A 14,026-nucleotide genomic window follows, 5' to 3' on the forward strand; every position below is an offset into this window, starting at 1 on the left:
TTAAGAATCTAAAATTGACCGATGTTGTCTCTGAATATTAGTGCTACACATCAACCTCATTATTTCATTAGAATTTTATCAAAATTTCTATTAGTGTGCTGATGTGACATAAATATGAGTCCTACTTGGATCCAAAAAAATCATTTAAGTTTCTCTGCCACAGTCCGCCCTGACCAGCCAAAACATTGCAAATCCTTTCACAAAACCTTTCCCCAATGGACTGAACCCAACAAATTATTCTAAGATAAAAATGCTCAAGGCCGGTAGCAGAAGTTTTGACGGAATTATAACAGAAGGATGACATTAATTTCAAGCATTTATATTCAAGAACTACATTGATCAACTTTCACCTCAGAAATCATATTGATTTGATAGGTCAATTTTATAGGACCATTTGTAATAAAAATCGTTTTGAAATTTGAAGGACATGTGAAGTAAAGAATTTCAAACCCGATTTGAATTCTCAATTACAAGGAAAGGAAATCAAACGAATTTTATGGAGGTTTTGGGATGGGATGGAGCCCTCTCGTCACGTGACTTCTATGTCGCAGCACGTGCTTTTGCGGACAACTGGAAAGAATTCAACTCCCCCTTTCCTCCATGGAATTGGGTTCCTTCTCCTCATCTCTCTCAGTTGCAGCAGCAGCGGGGCTACTTGTCATTGGAGAGGATTTGCCTTCTCGGGTCAAGCAAGGTAGGACACGTGGGTCAATGGGTATTAAGACAGGCGGCTTCTCGGATTAACATTTGTCAACTCTGCTAATCATACTTTGTTAATTAATTATCTGTCTTAGGAAGATGTTAATGAAGAGAATCACACTGAGGAAGAAGAGGGGTCTGAGCCCGTAGATAATGCCACTCTGGTGAGCATATAGCTGACCATATTGTAAGGATTTTGCTAGCGACAGTCCTTCACGCCTAAGCGACGATTCCAACCATTGATGCATTGTTGCCGTGGACGACTCTCGAGCATTGCCATTTATGCGTAAATTCTCTGATTGCATTTGTACCCTGCCGCAACTCAATCATCTTACCATTTTTTGTATTTCCTATTTGCAAGGTTGAGACCAGTCGTCCTCAAGTATATTACCACGACTTCCATATAGTCTACAGTGATTCATATCGGGTTCCCGTGCTGTATTTTCGCAGTTACTACATCGGTATGTTAACCTGTTATCAGCAACTTAAGCAGCAAAATTCAGTGAATCGCTTTGGAATCCATGGTTGATTCTTGCTAGTAAAATGCAAGTGTTAATCTTCGTAACATTGAATGATATATATAGATGGACAGCCTTTGGCATTGGAAGAAATCGAAAAGGACCTACCTGCCTGCTCATCGAAGGTTTTACTGGAATCAAAATGGACATTTATAACTCAGGAGGTACGTATTCCTCAATCTCCGTCGCAATCATTTCACTTATCTTTCGATGCTTGCTTTCTGTTCTTGCCAAACTTCTTTGTTCCGTTAGAGTTACTTTGCAAAGATTTGTATAAACGATGCATATCCAAGTTAGGTCAATTGGCCAAGGCAGTGTGTCCGTTCTTCAAATCCACATCCTGTAGATTAGAATAATTTAGAACATATAAAGGAAACACATTCTTTCTAGTTGCCAATATTGAATCAAACATCTGAACATATATGGTATTTGTAGGAGCATCCATAGTTGAAGAGACCATGGTACAAGCTGCATCCATGTGGAACCAGTGGGTGGATGAAGCTGCTTTTCCTTGGTGATAATTCTCTGCCTAAAAATGGAGTTGCGGCTGAACAATATTTGGTATCTTGGCTCTCGGTTGTAGGTCAAGTGGTTGGCATTAGAATCCCTTTTGAGATGCTGAACAATCATAAAAGTTGTAATTGAAGAAGAAAATATGTTCAATGAATCATGCAGAACTCTGTCTTCCTCACAATACTGGAGTAAACCGGAAGTAAACCCGAAATATCAGATCGCATTATGCAGTTTGCTCATCCTTACAATTGTAGAAAAACCTTTTCAAATAAGCTAATTGATGATTTCAAGTAACAACGTTTGGACCCAGGACAATTGGGATTGCTAACCCTATCTTCCGTTTTGTGCTACTCCTTAATGGCAGATTCGGGAGAATGAACAGGTTCTGTCATATTTAACGTTTTACGTTCATCCTCACTTCTCTTAGCTGTCCGAGTAAAGTGAACGAGGAATTCTGTATTGCCCTCAGCGCCCTTAAGTGGAGACTCGATCCATCCTTTGCTGCTAAATCCAAAATTCTCTACACCCTTGATAATCCTATCAAGAACCTATACAACAAAACTTAATCAATATCAGGCTGTGAACAATCAAAACATTAATCGAATTCAGTGATTAATTGATTAAGTACCATTATTTAGCAATTTGCTAACTATGTTGCATTATCACGAAGCCGATGAACTCACAATTAGTGAAACAGCCAGATACGAGGAAGCATACACTAGGCCTCGGTTAGGGCTAAAAAACAATTATGACTTAACAAGATGGTGAAAAATAAAAGGGATTCTTGTTCTCTTTTAGATATTAGGCTGAAAGAAACCAGATAAAAACAAGGAAGAAATGCTTACTTCTTGATGGACTAATGGATCCCTCACAATCCCACCACTTCCTACCTGCAAAGAAAATGAACTTCTGAATTGTTAAACTTTTGCTTACAATGTTTTCTGGACAAGGCTTTGTTGGGGGATGATGTTGTTGTTGTTGTTTTCTGGACAACATCGATCCTTATCTCATCATTGTGCATTTGAAATTAGAATATTCTAGATTTTCCACCCTTGAAAGTACCGAAAGCCAACACGCGACTTACACAGAAAACAATCCAAACTATCTGTAAATTACGTAGAAATTGCTCCGTGCATTGAGCAACATAAAGAGTAGAGAAAACTTATAAATGTAGACCTATCAGAGTCTGCCTTAAGTTTTATGCAAGGATTAGTATGAAGAGAAAAGTTAGTTCGATAAAAGCAACACAACTTTCTTATACAGAGTGGTGCATATAAATGCAAAGGAAATATTCGTTATTCTGGAAACATCCAGATATAAATGCACAATGTTTTTCATGATTTCCTTGTTCGAAAGGTTTTTTTTTTTTTTTTAAATCAAATAGTAGTTGCATTGGCATACTGTTGTAGCCCGGATAAGGAAGGTAACTCCTCTATATTGTCATCTCTGCTATCTTTCTAATTTCAAGTAAAATAAATCGAAATAGCTTCCAAAGGTAAGAATGGGTTGATGTAAGACTCTTACTTGTGATCTGCGAGCTTCAAATTGAGGTTTAACCAGGGTGACCAGTGTCGCCTCTTCCTTCATCACATTGACTATAGCAGGCATGACCTGCTTCCAAATTAAAAGAACCCGTGACCAAGTGTAAAATCCATTGGCATAATAGTGAAAAAAAGCTACCTAGCCTCCAAATTTCTTAGAAAGTATATTCTTTTTCCATGGGGAATTGCACATAGAGAACATACAGAATTATACAAGCAACAAACCCTCGGAATTTCCCGTAACAGAAAATAAAAGTGAGATTGGAACAGCCAAAGAACCAGATAACAACATACATTTACAAGTCTTTGAAAGCATACCAATTGAATGGAGATGAAAGAGAGGTCCAAAGTCACCAAGTCAACTTTTTGAGGGAGTCCAGGAAGGTATCTTAAATTTGTTCTTTCTATCACGCTAACAAGTTCATGCGTCCGAATTTTTTCTGCCACCTAATGATAAGCAATCAATTGTTGAGTATAGGAATATCAGAGAGAAGTAAGGCACAGCCCATGGTAATTCCATTCGATATTCATTTCTATAGTCATGAAAATTAGAGGGAAAAATAGAACCTCCAACCCTACTGATAAACCTACATTTTCAATTAATGGAACAAAACTTGAATTACTACCTAATAATTGTATTACCTGTCCATAACCTACATCAACTCCATAAACAAATGATGCACCGTACCGAAGTAAGCAGTCAGTAAATCCACCAGTTGACAACCCAGAATCAAGAGCTACTTTGCCTGAAACATCAATGCCTAGCTGTTCAATGGCAGCTTCTAACTTGTGTCCTGCTCTGGATGGACAATATAAGTACAAATTAGAACAGGTCTCGCTGAAGTTACAGCACAACCAAATTTTCAGCATAAACAAAGCGAAAGTTGGTTTGTCAAAGTGAAGTAATCACCTACATACATATTTTGGGACTTCAGCCATTATATGTACAACAGCTTTGTCCGAGACTGGAGTCCCGGCTTTGTTGACTACCTTTCCATCCACAAATACTTTCCCTACACCAGTAAACATGAACCAAAATTACCTCCATAGTCCCTACCATGTTATATATATTTAACAGCAGTTTCAGCATATATACAAGATGAAGTATTGTGCAAAACAGATTTTCACGAGCATATACTACAGTCAGAGTGTGACAAAAATCCTGAATTTTATATGCTGAAGTTGACTACAAACCAATTTAGATCTTTACCCAAATTTCTTTCTAGAGAAATATGCAAAAATGAAACCAGTCATAAACTTAAAATCAAAATAGAATAGGGGGATACTAAACCAACAATAAGCTGTATTTACTCTTTTCGATTCAAAGATATAACCGCTCTATTTGTGCATATTCCCTTCTTTCTATTAATGACCTTTGTAATTCAACTGTAATGCTCACCTTGTAAGATCCATGACTGGATGAAGGTTCGACTATACTGTTGAAACCTCTCGAGGCATACCTCATCTAGCCTCTTCCTCCTAAAATTGTCATTTCTCAAACACAATAGTAAATATATAATTATGGGAAAGAAAACTTCATAAATTAGTCTGGAGGTTAAAAAGCTTACTTCTTTGGTGGTTGAGCCTTTGCAAACTTCACAGAAGCAAAGGTTCTATGCATTGGCACTCCGACCCATCTCGCTGAACATAAAACCCAGTTTAAAGAATTGGAGATTTCAAGTGTTAGACCACAAAAAATGAAAAACTTTATAATACAATTGCCATGCAAAGGAAAATAATGCAGAGCCAAATGATAGCACCCCAGGTGCTTGTGAAAATTCCCCAATGAAAATTAAGCTACTTTCGACTTGGAGAATCAAATAATAGCAACAAAAATAAAATCAGATGGAGAGGAAGAGAGAAGGACCAGCGAGCTCCTGTAAGTTGGGTTGCGAGAAGAGAAAAGAGAAGCTTGAACTAGTTCTTGCAAAACGGCAGGAGATTACGGTGTGATTTGGGAGCTTGAGAAGCTGAAGCCCCATATCTGATTCTCTGTCTGCACATCGCTAGTGGAGGCTAAACCCGTTTTGAGTAGTTTGCTCTTGGCGGTTTCAATTGGGTCGGGTCTGTAATTGGGTCAACAACATAACAAATTTTAGTTCAAGGTTTGGATTGGGCTTTGGTTTTTCATGCTTTTTAGCTTTAAAACTTAAAACCTTGAAAAAGATTACAATCTATACACATATTTTACATCTAAATGGTTTAAGTTGCAAACGTAGCCCTAATTACATTGGCTATAGTAGATGTGGGTCTGCTTATGCTTTCGAGATTGAATTTCACTACAGTTTGGATTTGTTTTGAGTTATATGTCAATTGTATAAAAAATATGGGTTTTTTTATTTTTGTCAAACTAAGTTACTTTCATTAAATAAAAAGACTAGTACAAGAAAAAGAGAGCCCAAAATGCAGCACATAATCTAAATACAAGCCCAACAGGAAAAAGCAAATACAACAGAAAGCCCAAAAGGACCCAACTAAGAAACAACAAAAAATCCTAACAATGGAGAGGAAACCAGCATCCACCACCAAGTTAGTCGACACGCCTCCAATGCAAGGCCACCACCACCAAGAGAACGAACCAAACGAAACAATTGGATCAACAAAAAATGGGGGTGAGCGAGCCACCCACGCAATGAGTGCTCCCATAATCCTACAAAATAGTGCTAAATGCACTTTAACATCCATTAAATCCAAGCACGATGCCAAGGAGAAGCACTTGGACTGAGTAGCAGTGGTTGGTAATTGAGGACATGCGACGAAAATAAGCATCGGAGAAAGAGAGGTGCATAAAGGCTTTGATCTGAGACAAACTCAGGGGAATTGAGACAAAACCCAAGGAATTGAGACATAGCTCAAAGAAAGCCAAAGTAAAGCAAAAGTAGAGTAGTGTAGAAAAAAAAACCATAAACAGAGGAGGAAAAAAAGGAAACTAGAGGAAAGCTTGAAATGGGGAAGCAAAAGGGGTGGTTGGGGTGAGAGATTGAGGGGGAGGGGGAAAAAAGGTGCTGGGAAGGGAAGAAGTGGGGGAAATCGGAGGAAAGGGTGGAAACCAATAGAATAGGGTGGAAGAAAGGGGAAGATGGAGGAGGTTGAAAAAACAAGGAGAGATGGTGAGAAAGGGAGGAAGGGAGAAGGGCGAGGAAGGGAGGGCACTAGGCTGCCCCAACCCCAAGCCGGAGCCAAAGGCCGACGTCAAGGAGGGTTTCAGAAGTTTAGTGATTTTTGGGGGAGAGAGAGGGAAGGAGTCATAGTAGAGGCACTAAAATATGGTTTTAAAGTGAATTTCTTCAGCTAGTAATATGTTTATTGTTTTCTTTGTCAGTACATAATAATGAACTTGCCATAATAATATGGTTCAACTTCGTCTTTGGCGAGAATCGAACCTAAGACCTCTCACTTAAAAGTGAAAAAGAATATCATTAGATCGTAGTACTATGTGGCGTGTTTGAATCAATTGTTAATACTAAAAGCAATAAGGTTTAGGGTTTAGGGATATAATCAAAGCTCACATAATTACATTATTACTAGCCCATTATAAGACTTAGCCCTCCATTTCCTTAGTGTAGATAATATCATTTGTTCAAAAATAATCAACTACTAATAATGGTAATAGTCGACTGCATGCATTAACAGTTGGTAGAATTTTTCTTTCCCTAAAGAATCCCAACCAAATTCATAATATAAAACTTGGAACTTTGGGAATATGTGTATGGTGTTACACAGCAGATGAGGACCAGAAAATGTCTATCCTAAACCAACTACCCTGTCCACTAATTTTTCAGTTTATGACTTGCAACCATATCAGCGGTTAAACCAACTACCCTCTCCAGCCATTGCTAATTTGCTACCGTTATTACAGTTTACACAAATTAACCACCAACTACTGAGCAGCAGCAATGGCAGCAACGCAAGCCAAAACGCCTTCTCTATGTTATTATGCTCGTCAACTTCACAACCATATTCCTGCATCATCCCTATCACTTGTTGGTAATAATCTTAAATCCAACCACCACAAGAAGCCCCTCAAATTCACCTGCAGATCCAGCGGCCAGGATGTAACGATTCTTTCTTTGATCTTTGTTTCTAACTTTTGTAATGTTAATTGCTGTATTTTTTATTTATTGATTTCTGACTATATTTTCTTTGCCAGGATTATTACATTGATGCTCCTGTTGAAGTGGGTGATGGGTTTTCCTTTAGTGGAGGTGCTTACTTAATTCTGGCATTTTTCGAGGGAGCTGTTAGTTGCGCTACAATTATGTCATCCTGCTCTTGACGTGCAGGATGACTGTTTTCGGAGTGCTCATAGCAACTCTCTTTTCTCACTAGTCTCTATTGTGTGTGTTTATAAAGTTAAAGTGGAAATATGGGTGTTTTGGCAGGAAAGTATTCTGATGGACCAAGTCCTTCTGATGAATGGTTTAAGCAAGGGAAGATCGTGAGTCCTTTTCCTATTTTTCTTTAATTTAACCATTTGAAAGCAACTTGCAGTTTATCTCATGCTTAAACTATATATAACTTTGATTTTCCTCTAGGTGAAAGCTTACGCTGCTTTTGGTTCCGGCGAGAAGGCAAAAGACCCGATTTTTGGACTCGCAATGGGTGCTGATTCTCAGGCCTCCACTGATGTTTTCAGGTGAACTTATAAATTATCTTTGGACATTTGATAGTATAGTGTTTTTGTTTATATGTTTCTGTGGAATACAGACATTGAGATTGGATTATTTGCAGGGCTTACCAATTGAAACATGCTCTGTATATATGATTTTGTTCCATAGATGGTTTTGCGTTGAATCCGGAAGTGCTGATAATCCTTCAGTTATATTAATTCATGGTTTCCCTTCTCAGGTGAGTCAGTCGTAATTTGTCATAGTAGGACAGGAAGCCTTCTACAATTTTTGTGTTGTTGTATATCTGTATGATTTAAACGCATGTTTTAACTTGTGAAATCCAATTTCAAGCTCCCATCTATGTCTTGATCTTCTGTTTATTCATGAATGTGTTCAAATCATCAGGCATACTCTTACCGCAAAGTTCTTCCCATACTTTCGAAGGACTATCACGCGATTGCTTTTGATTGGCTCGGTAAGAATCAAGATCACAAGTTTAGCTTATATCCTGAATGCAGTTGAAATTCTCAACGTGAACTACTCGTGCAATTCTATTTTTGGTTCGCTTGAAAAGCAGTTCGATCAGTTGCTTGTTGCATCTGCCTTCAATTGCAGGCTTTGGATTTTCAGATAAGCCTCAACCCAAATATGGATTTGACTACACTATGAATGGTAATTGTTTTCGGTCTTATCTCTTACGAAGTCAGGCAGAAATGCAAAAATTACTCTTGTTTATGTCGTCGAGTTTTTTTCATGGTTATGCAGAGTTTGTAGCATCCTTGGAGTCGTTCATAAACGAAGTTACTGTTAACAAGGTCACGCTCGTTGTCCAGGTATTTTGTTTCTCCAGTGAATATATAAACATGTAATTCAAAGCCTGCAATTGAAAAGAAGTCTGATCTTTAATGTGCCTCTCAGGGATACTTTGCGCCGGTTGTAGTTAAATACGCTAGCAGTCATCAGGAAACGATTGACAACTTAATACTCTTAAATCCTCCGGTATGTACTCTCGCAAAATCCACCATTTCTTTCTTCGTTTTTTTACTCATACTTTGTCATTTTGAACAAATTGCGGAGTTTTCGCAAGGTTTTCTTATTTAGAAATCGGTGTCTTATTTCTCAAGAAGAAATCTGAAGATTAGAAACAGAATTATGATGGATGTTATAGTGTTGTCTTGCTGCATTGTAAACTTATTCAGGCAGATAATGTTATCTTTTCTTTTTATTAAAGCTAACAGAGAAGCATGCCAACCTTCCATCAACCTTGTCAATTTTCAGCAACTTTTTGTTGGGTGAAATATTTTCTCAGGTAAGAAAATATGCATTTTCTGTTTGGTTGCCGAGAAAAAAGAGAATATCATTCCAATGTAAACTTGTTCATTAACGTACTCTGTGTGATGATCGACCAGGATCCTCTGAGGGCTAGTGATAAAGCCTTGGAAAGCTCCGGACCTTACAAAATGAAAGAGGACGATGCTATGGTCTACAGAAATCCTTACCTCACATCTGGAGCCTCCGGTTTTGCACTAAATGCAATTAGCAGGGCCATGAAGAAAGAGCTGAAGGTGAACCTTCTTATCATATATTGTACTTTAGTATTTCGTCGATTTCCCTCCTGCTTGTGCACCTTACTGCCGATTTTCCTCTTAACGTTCTATGAGTGGCCAATTTCCTCCCTACCGTCATGTTTTAGTTACATCTCACATAATTTTGTGTTCATAGAAGTCCAATGCCAGTCATTAAATTATGCAGGGCCAGCCCTGAGGGGAAACAGGTGATGGCCACCGTATAGGGCCCTGGATTTGTATTAGAGTTTGGCTCAAAGCATAATCAATTTTTCACTAAACCGGGTTATTACGCTGCTAATGCAGTTTCTTATGCTGCTTTTGGCAGAAGTATGTGGGTGAAATGAAGACTATACTAACAGATGAAGACTGGAAAGTTCCGACCACAGTCTGTTGGGGCAAAAGAGACAGGTGGTTGAGTTATGACGGCGTTGAAGAATTCTGCAAGGATTCTAAGCATAAGCTTATTGAAATTCCTATGGTACCATCCTCTTCTATGCACATATGCAGCACAAGTTTTAGCTTTACACACACATGCACACATAAGCTTGATGAAATTCCTATGGTACCATCCTCTTCCATTGTCTGGGGTTTTTAGTTTTGAGAACTTACGCAACCTGTTTATCGGGATTTTCAGGCAGGCCATCACGTGCAGGAGGATCGCGGCGAAGAACTTGGGGAAGTCCTTAAGGGGATTATCAGAAGAAGCCGTTTCGGTCTTTGATACTTTTATAATTGCTTATTTGAGAGAATTAAAGGGTAAATCCACTTCCATGTTTCTTGTGTTAGTATATAGATTATTGAGATGATATATAAATTTTACCAATTGAATGCTACAAATTGTGATATTAGAATATTATTCACAAATTCCACATGTATGCTACGAATAAAAGGGCCCTTGGATGCTTTGATTGGTTAGAAAATCAATCTCTTCGTGTTTTTACTTAGCTGTGATGTTCTTTTGGAATGCATCAATCCAGCAATTATCTTCTCTGATTGCCTTTTTCCATCTGTTCTTGAAAGTTTCCAATTCAGCCAAGGATAGCTTCCTCACCTGAAAATAATAGATGTAAGAACGATGAGTTCGAAGAATCCCTAAGTTCGCGGTACAAGCTTCGGGCTAGGAGAAATATTTATGCGTACAAAGAACTTCATTAGAATTCTTACCTCGGTTCTAGGGTCAGATACCGGCTGTTCTGAACTAGGCAAGTTTATATTTTGAGCAGGTTGATCATTTGCTTCAGCATTTGTCTGCATTGGTGATTTTCTCCATTAGCGTGATTTAAACAAATCATACGAAAATTATACCTTCGCAAAACAGACGAGTTGAGGAGAGACAGAGAGTTGTACGAAATTTCTGACCTTGTTTGCTGCCGAACCCCCCAATGAAGGAATACCATAATGAATAATGTACTCAGAATCAACAATTCCGATATTTTTAGTTCGATCACCCTGTAAAGGATTGATTCGGACATGAGAAATGCACAGAATAGAACGGGTGAAGAAAATGTAATTTACAAGATAGAAAAATTGCCTGTGCACAATAACCAAGCTGGAAATCCAAGCCCCAAGCATGAACTAAGTCATTCTGTTTGTGAGGGGGAAAAAAGGTAAAGAAACGAGAGAACTGTTAAAAACCAGATTATACATGAGGTTTAGCTTCCTGCTGATCTCATCCTTTTTGATAATACATGTTAAAACCGAATCTAATCTTATCATTAAGCAATGCAGAAGACTTAAACCTTGTCGTACCTGAATCATATGCCATATGCAGCGCCACGATGCTTGTGAAAAAACAGGAGCCATCATTTCTACAAACCTGCCCATACATATAATTAAGACGTGTAGGAACGCATGCAGCATACATGGATTGATGCACGTGTGAGTAAACTATACCCATCTATGTGTGTATGCAAAATTCGTACCCTGTGCATGGAGGATCTGTGCTGTTTTCATTACACTTCCTTCCACCACGAAGCGTCTTGTTTATCTTCCTGTTAATGCATCACCAACCAAAAGATTGGAGCAATTTAGGAAATGTGAAAGTGAACCGTTTACTTCGACCTAAGTTAAAGCAAATAGTGAAGAATATACTGAGAATACATGAGTATTATTAGATCCTGCGGCCAAATTTCAAATTAGGTTTGATGCAAGTCTCTTTATTTTCTTCGGAAAGACAGCACACCTGTGTACTTCTGTTCTGTTGTCTCTCGCCGTAAGAAGATGATGCACCTCAGAGTTGTCAGGATCTAGTGCTGGTTGTGATATCTCAAGCCCCTCTTTTCTAATAATGGATAAGTATCTGCATATGAAAGAAACCAATATGGATTCATACTCAGAAACAATATTTGGATGCAATTGTTCACATCAATTAATGCATGAATCATGTACGAATTGGGCAAGCACCTTCCAGCATTGAAATTTTCGATTCCAAGGTCCTCGTCCCAGAGGAAGATGAATTCGTAATCAGAAACAATATCTGGATGCAAGAAACGCTTGGCATACCACCTATGTGAAAAAGGAAGCGGACCAAGTTACTAGAACTGACTAGGAAAAATCGAGCAAGTGCAAATTTCAGTTTCGAATTATAGATAGGGGCAATTACCACTTAGTTTGATTCATAGCAGACACATGAATGGCCTTACCACTCCATTCCAAATCTCTCCACTCGTTTACATGACCGTCGTAATGGAAAAGCATAAAAACGAAATCACTTGATATGAACTGCGAAATCAAATAACAATGAGATATCAAATCCATTGAATTCAAAGATCGAAGAAACTAAACAACGGGATGAGAAACAATTGTGCTCTCCATTACCTTCTTTACAATCTTGTTCACACTTTCCTTTTGCTTTAATCCAACTGCCATGGCCAATAAGTTTGTTGATGACTTTGATTTCTAAAACAGAAGGAGTGCAGAACATATATCAACATTCAAATCATATTGCCTACAACCCTAATTACCAAATTCTTCAAGCTGCTTAATCAAAACCTAAGATTATTGCTACAATCAACACAGAAACACGGGCGTACCTTTTTGTTTCGGGGACCCCATAACGGTTGCATTAGCAAGTCGGAGGTCTTGGAAACAATTCCTTTAGGTAGTGCCTCAGTTCCTTCAGGCCTGCATTGAGTCTGAACATGTAGGACATCATCAATCACAACTACAAATATCAACCACTGTACATACAAATTATAAAGAAAAGTCAAGTGCTATATAAGAACAAACCTCGCAACTTTTCGAAATTGTATGTTGCATACCATTAACCGATCCCCATGCTAAAAACTTCTGCCAATAAAATGCCTAATTAGAACTAAATATGTCATGTTAAGCAGAACAGCTGAATCTGTATGCATATACATATATACTACTTATTCAATGCGGTTAACCGCACTTTTTTTTTAAATGTGGTCAGGTTTAGTGATGATATATTGACAACCATATCAACAACCGTAAGGTCGAAGTATCAACAATATCAATACTATGAACAATGTATCACATTTAAAAAGAGCAAGGTTAATATATAGTATAATTATATATATTCAATCATGGCGAGGAGAGTACCTCTTTATAATCAGTGACAACAAATTGGCCCCCAAAGAAGAGAACTGCAGAAAGCATAGCAATGGTAGAAAGGAAACTGCAACTAAAGAACCTCCTCTTTGGGTCCTCGTGAGAAATCTGATTGCAGGAGCAAAGAACAAAAACAATATAAACCAAATTAATTAAAAGGGTACAAGATTGGACATTAAAAAGCCACATAAACCAATTTACAAAAAAAAAAAAACAAAGAAAATGATGAACGCAGAGGGAGAAAGAAAGTATCATACTTCGAAACCAAAACTCGAGAAATTTTAAGAGAGCTATTGCAAAGAGGGACTTACAGAAGTTGGGGTCTTCAGCATCATCATCTCCAAGTTGTATAAAACTAGAACAATTTATGAATGTTGAGAGATTGAGAAATGAGATTAGGGTGATTGGAAGGAAGGAAGCAAAAACTATGGATTATAATGTGGTATATATTGGGGAGAGAATAAATTTAATTAAAAAGTTTCGTCAGCGGGGCTTCAAAAGCAGTCCAGCAAGTGACGCGGCACGTTTCTTGAAACTGCAAAAGCCAATTTTCAAATTAAAAAAAAAGCTACTTATGCCACGTCTCCTTCAAAAGCCGCCAAGACTCGGGAAGACTGCCTAATTCGTTGGTTACAAACCCACTTCGATGTCAGTACAAATTTTTTTATTTATTTTTTTTGGAAGTACTATTCGTACACTGTTTTTTATTTTTTACGTACATTTTTATTAATTTATTTTTTCAATTGATTTAATTTGACAATCCAAAATTGAAAGGGATATGTGAAAGTAAAAATAGGTGTATGAATACTAGCACCACTTTTTCTTTTTAATATGATTGTATGTATTAGCATTTTCGTAGATGATATGTGACATGTGATAATCATATTTCATCCAAAGTTGAATTATGGGCCTATGTAATGTAGTAAACAAATTTAATAAAGTAACGATTAATCATATGAAAAGATCTAATACTTTGTAACAGAGCAGTGTCGAAGACTATTGAA

At 37.8% G+C, this 14,026-nt stretch overlaps 4 protein-coding genes across 8 annotated transcripts; 2 read left to right on the forward strand and 2 right to left on the reverse strand.

Annotated features, from left to right (window-relative positions):
• The first annotated feature begins 481 nt into the window (after positions 1-481).
• Positions 482-2,027, forward strand: LOC126586936 (ubiquitin-like-conjugating enzyme ATG10). Its single transcript, XM_050251899.1, has 5 exons — positions 482-694; positions 795-863; positions 1,061-1,160; positions 1,284-1,381; positions 1,653-2,027. The coding sequence occupies exons 1-5, from the start codon at positions 497-499 to the stop codon at positions 1,662-1,664; spliced, it is 477 nt and encodes a 158-aa protein (XP_050107856.1). The 5' UTR covers positions 482-496; the 3' UTR covers positions 1,665-2,027.
• Positions 1,931-5,305, reverse strand: LOC126586935 (uncharacterized). Its single transcript, XM_050251898.1, has 9 exons — positions 5,139-5,305; positions 4,840-4,912; positions 4,671-4,750; positions 4,182-4,284; positions 3,914-4,070; positions 3,590-3,718; positions 3,255-3,341; positions 2,576-2,620; positions 1,931-2,278 (listed from the first exon to the last, which is right to left on the reverse strand). Exons 1-9 carry the CDS (start codon positions 5,251-5,253, stop codon positions 2,078-2,080), a joined length of 990 nt encoding a protein of 329 aa, XP_050107855.1. The 5' UTR covers positions 5,254-5,305; the 3' UTR covers positions 1,931-2,077.
• A 1,718-nt stretch (positions 5,306-7,023) lies between these two features.
• On the forward strand, positions 7,024-10,373 carry LOC126586934 (uncharacterized hydrolase YNR064C). Of its 3 annotated transcripts, XM_050251893.1 has the most exons (13): positions 7,046-7,326; positions 7,422-7,476; positions 7,654-7,709; positions 7,807-7,907; positions 8,050-8,119; positions 8,287-8,356; positions 8,497-8,553; positions 8,647-8,714; positions 8,800-8,880; positions 9,113-9,190; positions 9,291-9,446; positions 9,775-9,927; positions 10,084-10,373. In XM_050251893.1, the coding sequence occupies exons 1-13, from the start codon at positions 7,168-7,170 to the stop codon at positions 10,168-10,170; spliced, it is 1,191 nt and encodes a 396-aa protein (XP_050107850.1). In that variant the 5' UTR covers positions 7,046-7,167; the 3' UTR covers positions 10,171-10,373. The 3 variants fall into 3 exon arrangements, with proteins under 3 accessions (XP_050107853.1, XP_050107854.1, XP_050107850.1); XM_050251896.1 differs by lacking the exon at positions 10,084-10,373 and having other exon boundaries at positions 7,024-7,326; positions 9,753-9,921; XM_050251897.1 differs by lacking the exons at positions 9,775-9,927; positions 10,084-10,373 and adding an exon at positions 9,634-9,734 and having other exon boundaries at positions 7,025-7,326.
• LOC126586933 (uncharacterized) lies at positions 10,223-13,527 on the reverse strand. Of its 3 annotated transcripts, none has more exons than XM_050251890.1 (14): positions 13,334-13,527; positions 13,014-13,130; positions 12,678-12,752; positions 12,482-12,583; positions 12,267-12,347; positions 12,052-12,170; positions 11,853-11,954; positions 11,632-11,748; positions 11,372-11,440; positions 11,199-11,265; positions 10,981-11,034; positions 10,809-10,898; positions 10,614-10,697; positions 10,223-10,500 (listed from the first exon to the last, which is right to left on the reverse strand). In XM_050251890.1, the coding sequence occupies exons 1-14, from the start codon at positions 13,358-13,360 to the stop codon at positions 10,387-10,389; spliced, it is 1,218 nt and encodes a 405-aa protein (XP_050107847.1). In that variant the 5' UTR covers positions 13,361-13,527; the 3' UTR covers positions 10,223-10,386. The 3 variants fall into 3 exon arrangements, with proteins under 3 accessions (XP_050107847.1, XP_050107849.1, XP_050107848.1); XM_050251892.1 differs by having other exon boundaries at positions 12,678-12,734; positions 13,334-13,525; XM_050251891.1 differs by having other exon boundaries at positions 12,678-12,737; positions 13,334-13,525.
• Positions 13,528-14,026: the final 499 nt, after the last annotated feature.

This window comes from Malus sylvestris, chromosome 10, assembly GCF_916048215.2.
Source record: "Malus sylvestris chromosome 10, drMalSylv7.2, whole genome shotgun sequence".
Classification (NCBI taxonomy): domain Eukaryota; kingdom Viridiplantae; phylum Streptophyta; class Magnoliopsida; order Rosales; family Rosaceae; genus Malus; species Malus sylvestris.

Coding starts and splice junctions, on each gene's coding strand:
- LOC126586934 (XM_050251893.1), top strand. CDS start 7,168: ATGGCAGCAACGCAAGCCAAAACGCCTTCTCTATGTTATTATGCTCGT. Junction 7,710..7,806: donor GGTTTAAGCAAGGGAAGATC/GTGAGTCCTTTT, acceptor ATTTTCCTCTAG/GTGAAAGCTTACGCTGCTTT. Junction 8,554..8,646: donor ATTTGACTACACTATGAATG/GTAATTGTTTTC, acceptor ATGGTTATGCAG/AGTTTGTAGCATCCTTGGAG.
- LOC126586933 (XM_050251890.1), bottom strand. CDS start 13,360: ATGATGATGCTGAAGACCCCAACTTCT. Junction 13,131..13,333: donor TGCTGAAGACCCCAACTTCT/GTAAGTCCCTCT, acceptor TCCTGCAATCAG/ATTTCTCACGAGGACCCAAA. Junction 11,955..12,051: donor GCTATGAATCAAACTAAGTG/GTAATTGCCCCT, acceptor TTTTTCACATAG/GTGGTATGCCAAGCGTTTCT.
- LOC126586935 (XM_050251898.1), bottom strand. CDS start 5,253: ATGGGGCTTCAGCTTCTCAAGCTCCCAAATCACACCGTAATCTCCTGC. Junction 4,751..4,839: donor AAGGCTCAACCACCAAAGAA/GTAAGCTTTTTA, acceptor TGACAATTTTAG/GAGGAAGAGGCTAGATGAGG. Junction 4,071..4,181: donor GTCCCAAAATATGTATGTAG/GTGATTACTTCA, acceptor TTGTCCATCCAG/AGCAGGACACAAGTTAGAAG.
- LOC126586936 (XM_050251899.1), top strand. CDS start 497: ATGGAGGTTTTGGGATGGGATGGAGCCCTCTCGTCACGTGACTTCTAT. Junction 695..794: donor GCCTTCTCGGGTCAAGCAAG/GTAGGACACGTG, acceptor TATCTGTCTTAG/GAAGATGTTAATGAAGAGAA. Junction 1,161..1,283: donor TTTTCGCAGTTACTACATCG/GTATGTTAACCT, acceptor TGATATATATAG/ATGGACAGCCTTTGGCATTG.